The 14,002-nt window shown below is 40.5% G+C and overlaps 1 protein-coding gene across 1 annotated transcript in view; it reads left to right on the top strand.

Moving 5' to 3' along the window:
• THEMIS (thymocyte selection associated) overlaps nt 1–14,002 on the top strand; it is a 75,988-nt gene that overhangs the window by 27,754 nt on the left and 34,232 nt on the right. The window contains exon 4 of the mRNA XM_009999117.1: nt 1,965–3,010. Within this exon, the coding sequence (XP_009997419.1) occupies nt 1,965–3,010 (1,046 nt within the window). The remainder of the gene's footprint in view (nt 1–1,964; nt 3,011–14,002) is intronic.

Genomic DNA, 14,002 nt, shown 5'->3' with positions numbered 1-14,002 from the left:
CTTTCTTAATAATGAGCAAATTATATGTGTGGAACTCCCCCAAATGTTCATAGAAAACTTTCATTTTGACTTGTCATTTCTCCTTTATTGACTTTTCCTTGTGGTACTGACGATGTTTGTCACCTGAAGGTAGGTGTCAATGTAACAAAAGTAGAGTTGTAAAAAACAGATCCCGAATCACTGTCATAAAGCTCTCTCGTATAAAATACAATTGATACTGATTTTAAAGTATAAAATATTGATATGTGCTGTTACACGGTGTCACAGTTTGACTTAGGTCCGACAACAATGCTCTCGATCCCCCCTCCCCCCAACCCAGGTAGGGAAGGAGAGAGAGAAAAAGAGAGAGACTTGGCTGGATTGAAAACTAAACTACACAGCTTTAATTAAAACACTAATGAATCATACAAGAAAATATATACAATTATGTACAGATATGTTCAGGAATGGGCAAAAGCCTTTCGCCTCCCCCCACCCCAGCAACTCCCACAGCACTTCCCTGAACTGGGAAGAGTCCCGAGGAATCCCGAAGCTGCTGCTGGAGAAAGCAGAGAGTTATGGGGGTCACGAGAGATCAAGCCTGAGGATCGACGATGATGGATGAACAGAGTCCTCCCCGGACGCCGGCCATGGACAGAAGAGAAGGGGAGAAGAAGAAGGAAGGAAGTTGTCTCCTGTGATCTCTGACCTTCCTCTGAGCTTACGTAGATATATGGAATGGAATATCTTTGGCCAATTTTGCTGTCCATCTAACTCAGCCTCCTACGGGGGGGGGTCACAGATCTCCCCATAGTGTCTGAGCTGGCAGAGTGCAGGTGCAGCCTTGAAGCCTCAGTAGTTAGAAAAACATTCCACTGTCTTATCAGCCTAGCAGAACACACGGTTGCTAGTTACAAGAAAACTTACTGAAGGAAAAAAAATCAGCAAAAAGAAAAATTGGCTTCATCCTGGCTCAAACCAGGACACACGGGAATGTGAATCCAGGACATACTATCCTTGTGTGCAGGTCAATGCAGAATGAGTCTTACTGAAGAGAGTCTTTAAATATTATTTGCTTCTTAAATTTTACTGCCCCTGGTCAGTGATCTGTGGTGGTGCCGGTCCAGAGACAAATTTTTAACCCAAGCTTAATTGCATTGCTTGGAAGTGCTTGGAAGTTTTGCATCCAAAATTTTGCAAGTTCAGCTGTGATAGAAGAGTTGTTTCTTATCAGACTGTTAAATGCAATGGCTCAGTTCTGACAGTGAATAAAACCCACATGCTACAGAAGATTCAAGTTTTCCACAGAGAACCATTAGAGCAGAAATTTCTTCATTCATTAATAATAAGCTTAGACTTTGTTATACAAGATTTTGGTCTTTTCTAGGGTTCATTTTGGGTTTTTGTTTGTTTGTTTGTTTTTTATATTATTTTCTAATAAATATAGATATTTTCATTATTCTTATAAATATAAAAATATCTTAATTGTCCCAGACTGGCCATTGCAATAGGTGTTGATAGGTTCATTTTTTTGTTTGTTGATTTGTTTATTTATTTAAAATATTTCCCCATCCATTTATTTGCGGAAACCATAAGTTATTATGAAAGAAGATAGTATAAATACGTCTTGTACTCAAGAAAAAGAGGCTGATAAGACAGAGAGCTGATTAAACTTGGAGATGCTGTGAGAAAGCTTGTGAACTGGATTTTTTTCCCTTTCCTTTTTCTTCAACTTTTGTTTATTTGCACACCTTATTCTCACTTGTCTTGTTTCTCTCTTCCTTTTTGAGGTTTTCTGCATGTCTGATAGCCATCTATTTCAACTTATAACAGTTAGACTTTGACTGGCCCTGTTAGTTGTGCATGTTAACATACGGAGGTACACACTTCAGGGAAGGTACTTTTAGTATCTGGCCAACAGGACATGTATTTTATTCCAAAGTCAGTGTGAAAACAATAATCAATGTATTTCTTTTCCTTTTCAGTTCGAAAGGACATTGTTCGTATCCTCTCAGATCTAGATGTCGAAGTCAAGGATATAACTGACTGTTATGATATTAGCTCTTTCCTTCAGCCACTCTCTTTGGAAGATGTATTTGAAAGAACAAGCCAGGAATTTCCTATGGTTGCCGAGATCATGGAAAGACCTTCAAGAAGCCAAAAACCTTATAACTTCTTGTGCACAGGGAAGGAGATCATAATCTACAAAAAGTACCAGGCAACAAGAGTCCTAGCCTCTGAGATCAGAAGTGATTCCCCCAAAAGACATTTTTTAATACCTATGAGCTACAAAGGGAAGTTCAAGAGAAGGCCTCGGGAGTTTCCAACTGCCTATGACTTAAAGATAGCAAGAAGTGAAAAGGAGGAACTTCATGTTGTAGCAACTAAAGCCTTTGATTCCCCTCATAAAGAGCTTTTTTCTGTTTCAGTTGGAGATCAGTTTCTAATTCCGCAATGCCAGACTAATGAAGTTCTGTATGAGGGAAGAGAGAAATGCATAGACAGTTTAGCTTGTGAACAAATACTAAGTGATAAGTATAAGAAAGTGCTCCTCCCTATGTACATGGAAGGTGGCTTTGTGGAAGTGATTCACGACAAGAAACAGTACCAGCTTTCTGAGATTTGCAAAGAATTTCATTTACCTTTTAATGTCAAAGTGTCTGTGAGGGACCTTTCTGTTGAGGAAGATGTCTTGGCTGCTGTGCCTGGTCTGAAGTTTGAAGAAGAAATCACAGACTCCTATTTGCTGGTCAGTAGTGCCAGCAATCTAGTGGAGAGCTGGGAAATTCCTGTATATCGCTTGAACTTGTCGGTCCATTTGCTAAACAAAGATATCCAGGCAGTTTTACCACCTGTGGTTAAGACAACAGTGGAAGAGATCAGCCAAGAGCAGTACTATATGGTGCGAAGATATGAAAACCAAACCCTTCATCCACCCCCCAGGCCTCCCAAAAAGCCAACAACATTTGCACCAAAATCTGATTTTGCAGTACCTGAGCAAGGTGTGTCTGATGTGCTACAGACTCCCAAGGTAACGTATCACAATTCTCTTTGAATATTTTACAGGCATATTTTGTCCATTTATAGTCCTCATTTCACTGGTGTACCCTGTGACATGTACACAAATGGCTCTCAGTTTCCCAAAATAGGCAAATTAGCCATTATAGACAACAATGACTAAAATCTTCAGTGTGTGTTAATTGATCCCTGAAAAACAATGGAAACATGCTGATTCACAGCAGAAAGCTTGGCTTTAAAATTTTGCATGGATAATCCTTTACTACACAAATGCAAAAGTGAAGGGAGAGACTTGAAGTGGCTGTGCCTAAATCTTTATTAGGGTGAAGTATATGTTTTCATGATGCTAATTTTGCTCAGCTGGAACCAGCAGAATTAAATTCATAGAAAATCAAGTTGCATACATATTTTTGAGCACATGATTTTGCACTTACCCAAGTAGCAAGTAGATCTGGAATATAAAGGATTTTAGAAGAGCACTTGATGTTAAAAAATGAATGCCTCTTCTAGGATAATGTTCTTCATGGTTAATCTAAGACAATGTATTTGTCCATTAATTTTGTTATTGGGTCTCTCTGAGATGGAGTTAATTTCTTCACAGTAGTCTTTTAGATATTGTGTTTTAGATTTGTGACTAAAGCAGCACTGATAACACACCAGTGTTTTGGCTGTTGCACAGCAGTGCACCCACAGAGTCAAAGCCTTCTCTTTTTCCCACGCTGCCCCCCTAGCAAGTAGGCTAGGGGTGGGCAAGAGGTTGGGAGGAGACAGAGATGGGACAGCTGACCCCAAATGACCAAATGGACATCCATGACATATAATGCTGTGCTCAGCAATAAAGAATTGAGGGGCTGGTTGGTCTAGTACTGTGGTCATAGCTCCTTGTGGGATGTGGTGAGTGGCTGCTTTTGCATCACTGTTTTGGTTTTTTTCTCCTCTTTCCTCATTATCTAAATGACAAGAGGGATGGCACGAGCAGCTGGGTGAGTGCTTAGTTGCTGACTAGGGTCAGCAGAACACGATTTGCTTGCATATATTGGTAAAGAACCAAAGAAAGGCACTTTGGTGGACTTCAAAGAGAGACAGTCCAGAAGGTATTTAACTTAGGTTGCAGTTGCTCTTATGTGCAAATTCTGTACAGGAGAAGAAAAAACATTGGAAATAGTTTCAGGTCTCTGCTTGTGATTGTGCTGCACTTTAAATCCAATGTAACACATGGAAATATATTTTGGGAGGTCAGGGAAATTTGTTTGTTGTGTTGCTATCAAATTAAGGTTCAATTGTTGGCACTCTAGAAGGGGAGGCTTTGTGAGTGCCTCTCCTTGCCTGCTGGAGGTGTTTGTTCCTCCTTTCAGTGCTAATTCCAAGGCCACAAGCAGGTCCACAGCTGCACATGGGTCCTGGGAGGCAGTTACTACAGACCATAGGAGAAATTAATGGGTAAGGCAGGTCCCTCAGAAAAGGGTAACATAACAAGAAGCTGTGTCATTTTCTTCTGTCTTTAATTGTACTACAGAAGCTTCTTTTCTGCTAGTTTGTACAGTGATCCTCATAACAGCTTCAATAAGCTATCTTGTTAGGCTAGCGGAGACACGTGAGAAACTGGTCCCTGGAGCTAATAGACAAGCTGTCAGCCTGGTACTGGTTTGGGGTCCAGGACTGCGGAAGAATTCCCTAAAGTTGTGTTTCTGGTAGACTTGTACCCTTGTCAGGAGGACTCAGACCTCCTGCAGTTACTGATGGTTGTGTGTGGAGAGCAACAGGTAGATGCTGATTCTAGATTAGACTCACCCAGAAGATAATATTTTCCTCAGGTGAGGAGAGAGCAATAAACATAGAAGAGTGAAGACCTGAGGTGCCTTTGCACATTCATGAGTGAGAGTGACCTTTGACTGCAGCTGTCCAAGCAAAGAAACTTATTTAAGCAGACTGTTCCAGAGGACGTTTTTTTTTGTCACATGCTCATTATCAATAAATAATAAAGTACAGTCAGAATAGAGTTATGCAGATTCATAAGTCTCCTTTCCTGGAAAGGTAAAACAAGTAGAGATCCTTTATTCATAAGATTAAACACCCTGAGCTGGAACATAATAGGTTTAAAGTCAGACAGAATGCTTTATCTCTTCTAACCTGAGCACTGTGAATCCTCTGAGAGGATGTGGATAGTAGTTGATAGGCTCTGCCTTGGCCTCTCTATGCCAGCAGTGGCATAGGAGAGACAGTATTTTCTTCTACATGTATCAGGGATGTCTGAGGGTTCAGAAAGCTGGAGATAGTGCCAAACTGATAAATGTCTCTTTTTGCATATTTTGTGACTATGCATAAACGGATTTGCATAAATAACAAATGAACATCCTAATGAGCCAAACTTAAGCCTGACAAAGTGACAGCCTGGAAGAAGCTTTAGTGCTGCATGAATTGCCATGTTCCTACTGCATGTAGCTCTCTGCTTGGTGCTTAGGGAGCACTGGCTGCTTCCTGGAGGGTGGTGAATGGCTTCCTTGCCCACCAGTTGGGAAACTCTGCTTGGCTTGGTGCTCCAGGATTAAATGTTGCTGCTCCATGAGTCCGCAGAGGTCTAATATCTGACTGTTTTATGCCAATACCTCAGGATGCTCTGTAAGGGTGGGTCACCTCTAGCTAAGGCTTGTGCTTTGATTGCCTCTTAGCTCACAGCAAGGCTGTGAGGGCAGAGAGGCTCCAGCTGTCTCTGCCTGCTGTTCCCTGACCTTGGTACGGAACACTAGGGCCAGGAGCAGGACTATACAGTGTGTCTTTGACTGTCATTTTAGTGACTGAATTATGTGAGATTAGCAGCCAGTACAGAATGGGACCTTAGATGAGCGCAAGAACTGCTTTTGCTTGTGTGCAAGGTGCAGTGCTGCAGAGACGTGGATGTTTGCACAGTTCAACAAAGTCCAGAGACAACAGATGAATTCTCAAACATAGTATAGCTGCATTAGCCAAGCACTCTGCCTAGTCTCTGCACAGGACTAATTAAGTTGGCTTGGCTCCTGCTGACAGAGCTTGCACTTCCAGAGCCTGGGGATCTCTTCTCTCCTCTCAGCAGTATAATACAGACTTTCCCTTTCCCTCTCATCTGATCATTTTATTTGGGCAAGAAACATCCAGACCACATATGTTTGCAATTTGTATTACTTACTAATTGAATAAACAAAGATAAACCCCAAGAGAATATAGGCAAACTAAACAAATGAACAAAATGGTAGGTGTTAAGTGATTAATTAATATGGTATTTAAGATATCAGATATCTATTTCATAAAAGAATCAATAACAAGTAGCAGATATCTATCTAATAACCAATATCACATTTACCCACAAGGATGCCCAACAGAGTATACTGGTGACAAAACAATGATTGTACCCTTGTCTAACGGTAAATAGTGGGATACAAGCAATCATTCACAAGAAATGGACATTTTTCTCACTGAAATAATTGGAATAAAGTCCTCAGGGGGTTCTAACTGTCACATTGAATTAAACAGTTAAAGCCAATCAGTTTCTGATTTGTGAGCTTGGCTAGAAATAGAGAATGACTAATAAAGCCCTGGAAGTTAATGCAACTGATTTGAGAATGGGGTCCTCACTCCCTTGCCAAGTTGTTCCTGGAGAGATTCCCATGGGAGGAAGCAGTCAGGACCTTATCTTCTTGAAATTAAAATTAATTTAGAAAGAACAAACCAGATGTGCCTGTTCTTTCCACAGTTAGAACCACCACAGTGAATATAACATACCAAGTTTTCACTTAGTAACTCCAGAGTAAGATTTCAGGTGGTTTTCAAGAGTCTTGTAAAAAATTTCCTAAAATTGTCTTAGGCTTTTTTCCTGCTACCTACTGCTTCCTCCTCTTCAAGGGAATTCAAGCCACAAAAGTTTTCTAGCTTCCTTTTTGCCTATCATTTTAAGCAACTAATATCCTACAGATTTAAGAAGGTGTTAATACGTCCCTCAGTGGCTTTGTTCTAAGTTGAAACAATCAAAGAGAAGCCTACACCAGATATTGTTAAGTACATGTTAATACTGGGGGAATCATAATCAAGGAGTGGAAGGTCACAGTTTAGTCCTGATACTCCTAATACCCTGAAGGAACTGCATTCACTGCTTAGGGAATTAAAAAAGGCAATATTTGGCTCCTGATAAACAGTAAGAGATTAGCTCCATCCAATGCCGTTTTCAGTTGTTTGCTTAGGCATGTACCCAGCCTACCAACAGTAGAATTTAGTAAAATGCTCACCAGCTTAGGATTGCTACTAAATACCTTTATGAATGTGGAACAGGAAAATTCAGGTACAGACAGTAATCTGCTTGGCTCTGGCAAGAAAGCTGAGAGAATTGCAGCCAGGGAAACAGGAGTTTAATAAAATATTAAGTATCAAGGCATGATAGTTAATCATCATTCTGTGCTAACGTCCATTATCCTTCAAAAAGTCATTACAGTGTTATGATATCAGGAACTTTCTTGCTTTCTTGCTTTTTATTACAAAATTAAAATTAAAGAAAAATTATCAGTTCCATCTGGCTTTGCAGTTCTACAAACTCAACTATCGAAATCTGCCATTAACATATTTATCACATCTGTCTTCACAGCAAAATGAAGACTTATCTGGAATTAAATTGATAAGACATAAGCTGCATTTTTCAGTAAATGAGTTTTCCTGCAGTGCCTCCTTTCCTTCCTTCTAACTGTTTCTTTTCTGCTTCCAGAGCATTTTTTCATGGTTTTAGGGCCTTTATAGAGTAGATTAAACACAAATATTTCTGCTGCGTAGCAAGAAACTAACCTTCTCAAATAAATACATGTAAGAAAATGAATGTAAGACAGCCAGGAAGGAATAAGTAAGAACAGACTTCAGGAATACTGGAAATGAGGGAAGAAGAGTTAAAAGAGGTAAAAATGCAGATATGCAAATATAAGAAAGGGGTTTTCTCTCTGACAGGAGCAGTGTTGTGGCTGCTGAGGCTGCAGCTGTGCTTTCACTTCCTCTGTTTCTCTGTCCCCGTTGAAGAGAAAGTTTCCCTCTCCCTGGTGTCTCAACTTCCACCCTCTCTCTCCCCTTCCTTTCCCATATCCCATGTACTGTTTCTCCATGACACTTTCCAATAGCTTTCTAAGTCCCTAGCAAATAGCATGGAAAGGCTGGAAGTGCAGCCCTTACAGATTAAAGAACACCCCTAATTGTCTTTGAGGCCAAGTTCTTGAAGCCTCTCAGAATCCCACCCCCACCTCAGCCTTGCCTGGTGAGTCAGGCCCTAAATCCCTCCAACTCCTTGTGTTGTAGCTTCTTGTCCCTCTGAGCATCATGTCCACACTGTATCATAGAATGGTTTTCCTCCTAACACCCATCCTGTGCCATGCGTGTCTGATTTCTCCTAGACCCACATCCCTTGGGTCCCCCTGCGCTACTGCCCTTCAGCTCCCCTCACTCGGCTGCTTTCAAACAGGCTTGCCTTTTCCTCTTCCTGGTTTCTTGCCAACACATCTGCCTCCTTTGCTCTTCTCTCATGCAGTGGGCTGAAGCTAAGGCCATGGCATTATTGGGTAGGAGCTACAGGGTCATCCCAACTTACATATGGGTCTTCATCTCCTTCCCCATCATCACCAAACTTCAGCAGAGCATTGTTTTTTAGCTAGGTTTTTAGGAGCAAAACTGAAGCTGGCTGTAGCTGCTAACAAATGTCAAGCCATCTAATTCTCTTGTAGGTTGGACAGCCCAAGCTGAAAGACTTTGTACTGGTGCTCTGTTGCAGAGGTCCTTGTAAATGTGTCTATACCTGGGGGTCTCAAAACCATTTTCTGGGAACCCTATATGCATTCTGACACCATACTGGGCTAAAGCTTGCTTTTGTGCCATCCCACCTCATGTCCTGGGTTTTTCTGCAAAAGAAACCAAGCAATCTAATCTAGAAGCAGTCTAATCTCGATGATGGGGGTCAAGGACTGTTGTGTACCCTTTGGATTCTGTACGAACCAACAGGGAGGAGTTAGAAGAGCAGGAAACTCTAAAGCCCCAGCTGATAAATGACTGGACTTTTCCTGATAGTCTCAGTATGGAGAGCTGGCATTAAAACCACTTTCTCTTTTAAACAACGCTAAAAGCTTAAAATTTCCACAGAGAAACATCAACTCTGTAGTAAGCATTTACTGTGGATTGATGTTACTCTCAACACCAAAATACAGTGGGGAAGACAGCAATGTGCCTGCCAGAAGGACAGGATGTAGATAATTGCCTGAAAAACTAGCAGGGCAATTTAAGGTGTAAGTCTCATTGCAGAAAGCCATTACTGCTACAGGAAGTACTGATACAGCACATGAAATTAAGGAAGGTACAGATGAACATTTGGATATGCTGATTGATGAAAATGCCAACTGGCTAAAAGCAAATTGCTTCATTTAGAGCTAAAAATTAATTACTTGGAGAACAGAGATAAAAGAAATATCAAAATAAAAAGGATGCCTGGAAGAAAAAAACATAAAAATGTATCACATGAAAATATGGGACCCTTGATAAGAAAAAGGACAATCCTGCACAGAGTGTGTGAGCAGAAAGCCACTGATGCCAGTGAGGGGAGGACTCGCTGGCACATTTTGTTCTCACCTGCAGAAAGTATAAAACATAGCAAAACACATAATATAACAAAATCACATAACTGTGTATAATTATTAAGTGGGACAAAAAGGCAAAAATAAAATCCAGAATTCTAGAAAGCACTTTAGCAGAATAACTCTACAGAAATATAAATGGGGAGGGAATCTGAAATGTTTTTCTTCAGCTGGGGTTCCAAGCAGCCTGTCTTCTCGTGATGTGGTTCTCCAGGCAATATTCTATCATTTACCCTTCTCATGGCAAAAAGATTGGAAAACTAAGTTCATGGGTAGCTGGTCAATGAAGTGCTACCTATTATGGCCAGCACTGTAGTCTATTCAGAAGCCACCAAAGAGTTTTCCTATTTAAACTGGCCAGAGATAATGTACACCACAGTGAGTTTCCATCAGGAAACACAGTCCCTGTACTCCTTCAATTCAGGACAGCGCCTGCTTGGAGCTCCCGAGGCTCCCACAGATATAACTGCTGGAACTCCAGGCAGCTGCCAGGCTCTCTGATTCCACCCCTGCCTAAGCACCTTCAGGGATTTTTCTGGACTGTTAAGGCCAACTGGCATGAGGTGGCTGATATCTCTGCCAGTAACCCTTTCAGTCTCCTTATTTGTGGGGATGCTTGCAAACTGCGTACTAGGAAGGGGTTTTGAGGAGCTGTAAAGCCCAGCCCATGCCTGGGAACTGTTTTGGAAAACACTAGTTGGCATAGGCTGAAACTGAGCCCAGGCGTGGTTACAGGCAAAGTTTGACCAACTAGTGTTGATGCAGCCTCTGCTAAAAAAAATAAAAAAATAAATGCTGCTTAGAGTCTGTAAAGTGTTGTATGTGGTCAATGTAAAATAAAGCTCTGACATTGCCCATTTACATTATGCATCCCTTCATGAAATTCAGGCTTTTTCAGTACTGTCAGAACAGGGCATCCTGGAAGCAGAAGCATCCCAGAAGGCTGGGATTGTGCTTTGAAATTCATTGCCCCAAGAAATGAAATGAGAAATGTGCTGTCAATGTGACAGCCAGGTCAAACCCCAAAGGACCTGTTGTAGGCATGACACACATTTTCCAGAGAGTCCTTGCAGTGAGGAACTGAGTGATTATCAGGAAACAGAAAGTGCTGTGAAGAGACTCATCAAATCCATGAAAACTCATAAAGACTCCTGGGCTTTCCCTCTCTGCTTTTTGAATGTGTTAGTCCATAGACATGAAATAAAAATATGGTGATAATGAAGTGAATAATGACATTTATCAATCATTATACAAGGGACCTTTTAATGTTTGAAGTCCAATTTATTTAATTTTTGTACTGAGAAAATGATTTTCCTTTCCTTATGGATAGAGATGTATAATTTACACTGAACTTGTCAAGGTGTTTAGCAGCATTATGCTCTTGCTCCAGCTCAGGACATGAGGTAATTTTACTGGTAAATATCTTAAATGGCAATATGTTGTGACGCTGTGATTCAGAATTATTTTATTATTTTTTTTTTTAGCAGATAGTAGCAAGAGATTTGAGGAGGCACAGGGTATTCTATTCTGCTGTGATTCCCATAGTGCTACTAAAAAAATCAGAGCAATGATCCTAGGCTTGCAATGGCTGTAGGCAGTGGTTTGTACCAACCGTCCACCTGAACTAGTGTGATGGAGTCCTAGTAGAGTGTCACTTGAAAGGAGTTCCTGGATTAAAAAATATTAGAAAAGGGAAAAGAAAGAAACTCCTTTGCTAGGTTGTGACATGCCATGCACCATCCTGATGGACAGCAGAGATCACTAAAGACCTCTCAGACTCTGTGGTAAATTGGACTCTGGATTAGCTTGAGTTAAAATCTAATTAATAAGACAGGATAAAACTAGTCCTGAAGTTTCACTTACTTTAATGTTTAAACTAAAGTCTCTTTGAGAAGCTAAATAATATTTCCTGTGTGAAATCAAGAAACTGTATCTGAGAGCTACTTTTACCACTCCATCTGTTTTGCATAAGTGGTATATGCATGTTCTGCAGTATTAATGAGGAAAAAAGTGGCTGAGTTTGCACGTGAATTGCTCTCATTTGAAGGAAGATGTGCTAAGCACCTGAGCAGCAACTCTGCAAGAAAATTCTGGCCACACAAGGAGTGGGGTTTGCAGGAGCTCAATAGGTCTGGTTGACATTCCCACTTCTGTCTCATGCATCTTCAGTGACGCCAGACAAATCACATAAGTATCATTGCCTCAAGATGCATGAAGAAACTGCTGTGTGTGAAGTAAGAGTGTGGATTTACAGCTCATTAATTTCTTCATATGAATGCTTAAATCTCAGGTAAATGCAAGATACATTGCCTCACTTTCAGTAAGGGTCAAGAGCTACCTCACATTTACTTTGGAGCAATAACCACACAGACAGTTGCCATGGAGTAGTTAATGAGCTGTAAATCCAGGCTCATTTACATGGTGGCAACTTGTTCCTGTAGCTGCCTCTCCTGTCTCTGAAATGGGACACAATGCTTCATTTTCCTGTCTTGAACATTTATAGAGACAAGCACCATTTTTGCATGTATGCAGCATTTTGTGCATTGGCTACTGCAAGAGGAGCAACCATAACAACATCAAAAGAACAACATCAAAAGAACAACAATTAAATTCCTGGACACAAGGATGTTTAAACCTTACTTGAAAGTTTTCAACTGATTGTTAGTTTACAGAGGAGGTGCAAAAAGCAGGTGACTTGCCTAGGACAGCTGGATTCTGAAGTGTAGATATATGAATAAGGAAGGAACAAAAAAGAAGAGAGGTATGAACTTGCCCCATTTAACACAGCAAGGTGTTAACCTTGAGGCTCACTGGCACCCTTGTAAGCAAGGTCTTTTGTTAGCCTCTTCGTAGTTTATTCTTATTGTAGACATCAGCCTTTGTGCTTCCCTTTTCCATCTCTTGTGCTATATCCAGTGTCTTAAGCCTTGTGTTCACCCATTGGCTTACAGATGGTAGCAGGTAGTTTCAAGACATGAAGGGTTATGGATGGAAACTCAGATGTTTCTCAGACTGCCTCCATAAATTTCCCCAGTTTGTGGGACTTTGACAGATGATAACATTAAACTAAAAGCTGCATGTTAAAGGTTAGTTTGTGCAAGCATGCAAGGTGTCAGCAAGGGAAGGAAATGAGGAAACAGACAGCTACAGTACAGGTTATATATATTTTTATATTGATAGATCATATTTGGATAAAAAGTAGTGGGATGTAACTGATGATGCATAAATGAATGCTAGACTAAAAGGCTATTTTTCAGAGTCAGCCCCAGCAGACAGCTTTTCCAGCCAAATCACTTACACTGCTTGCAGTAATGGAGCAGCACCACCATTTGGGTGGAAGAGCAGATTAAGGAGGTAAGGCTAGGAAGGTGAAATTGAGACCTAGTGAAACAGAAAAATAGGATATCCAGTTATCCTCTATCAAACTGTGAAATGGGATGGAAAAGCAGAATTTATGTAGGATGGAGGGAATTACATTTTTGTTATAAGTAGGCTTTTTTTTGAGGGGGAGGATTTTTATTTCTAAATATGTTCTTTGCCCCTTGTGAATATCCTAATTCATAACTATTCTGCTCTCATTGTCTCCCACATAAAAATGAAAAGTAGTGTACTGTAGAAAAAATCTGGTCTGATTGAACAACACACCATTATTTTAAAATGCATACATACACAGTGGTTAACATGAAATATCTGCTGGTTATCTGCTATTTTACATGTCACTGAACAGAGACAGATTGTAGAGGTATTGGTTTGCCTCCTGCTTATTCTCCGTACTGATATCATCTGGTGATGTGGACACCCAGGCTACAAACCTCCTACACTGTGCTATTCCCTCTCTGTTCTTATGGTTCAAGCAATAGCAATATGGATACAAAAATACAGAAGCTAGAAGGAAAAGAGAAACTCAGACTTATAAACAGCAGGCTTAGATTTTGCATATGGCTTTTCATTAGTTTGCATCTTCAGAAAACATGGAGATAAAATCTTCTCAGGAAATACTGAAAGCACTTCTGCCCCATAGAATGTGAGAGATCTCCTACCCTCTGAAACAGAAAGTAAACCTTCTTATGAATGTTAAGAGTTATTGAATAATAATATGCCAGTGGTCTGCTGCTGCTATTGTTGAACCTAAATGAAAAACCTTATTAATCATGGATTTGACAGCTCATTCAGTTATAATAATGTTTCCTGTCAATCCAAGCTCTCATTATAATTGGATCTTACTTAGAAAGGAAGATGCTCCATTGACTGCTCAGATGGAGGAAAATGCAGGCTTGAAAATGAAAATATCAGTCTGAATTCTGTTTCCAGGGAGCCTGCTTATGCATGTACAAGCTGGATAACACTTTAATCCTTGCCGTGTGTCACATCTGGGTGTTGCT

This window comes from Chaetura pelagica, unplaced genomic scaffold, assembly GCF_000747805.2.
Source record: "Chaetura pelagica isolate M959 unplaced genomic scaffold, ChaPel_1.0 scaffold90, whole genome shotgun sequence".
NCBI lineage: Eukaryota > Metazoa > Chordata > Aves > Apodiformes > Apodidae > Chaetura > Chaetura pelagica.
This window is presented reverse-complemented; position numbering and strand designations above follow the sequence as displayed.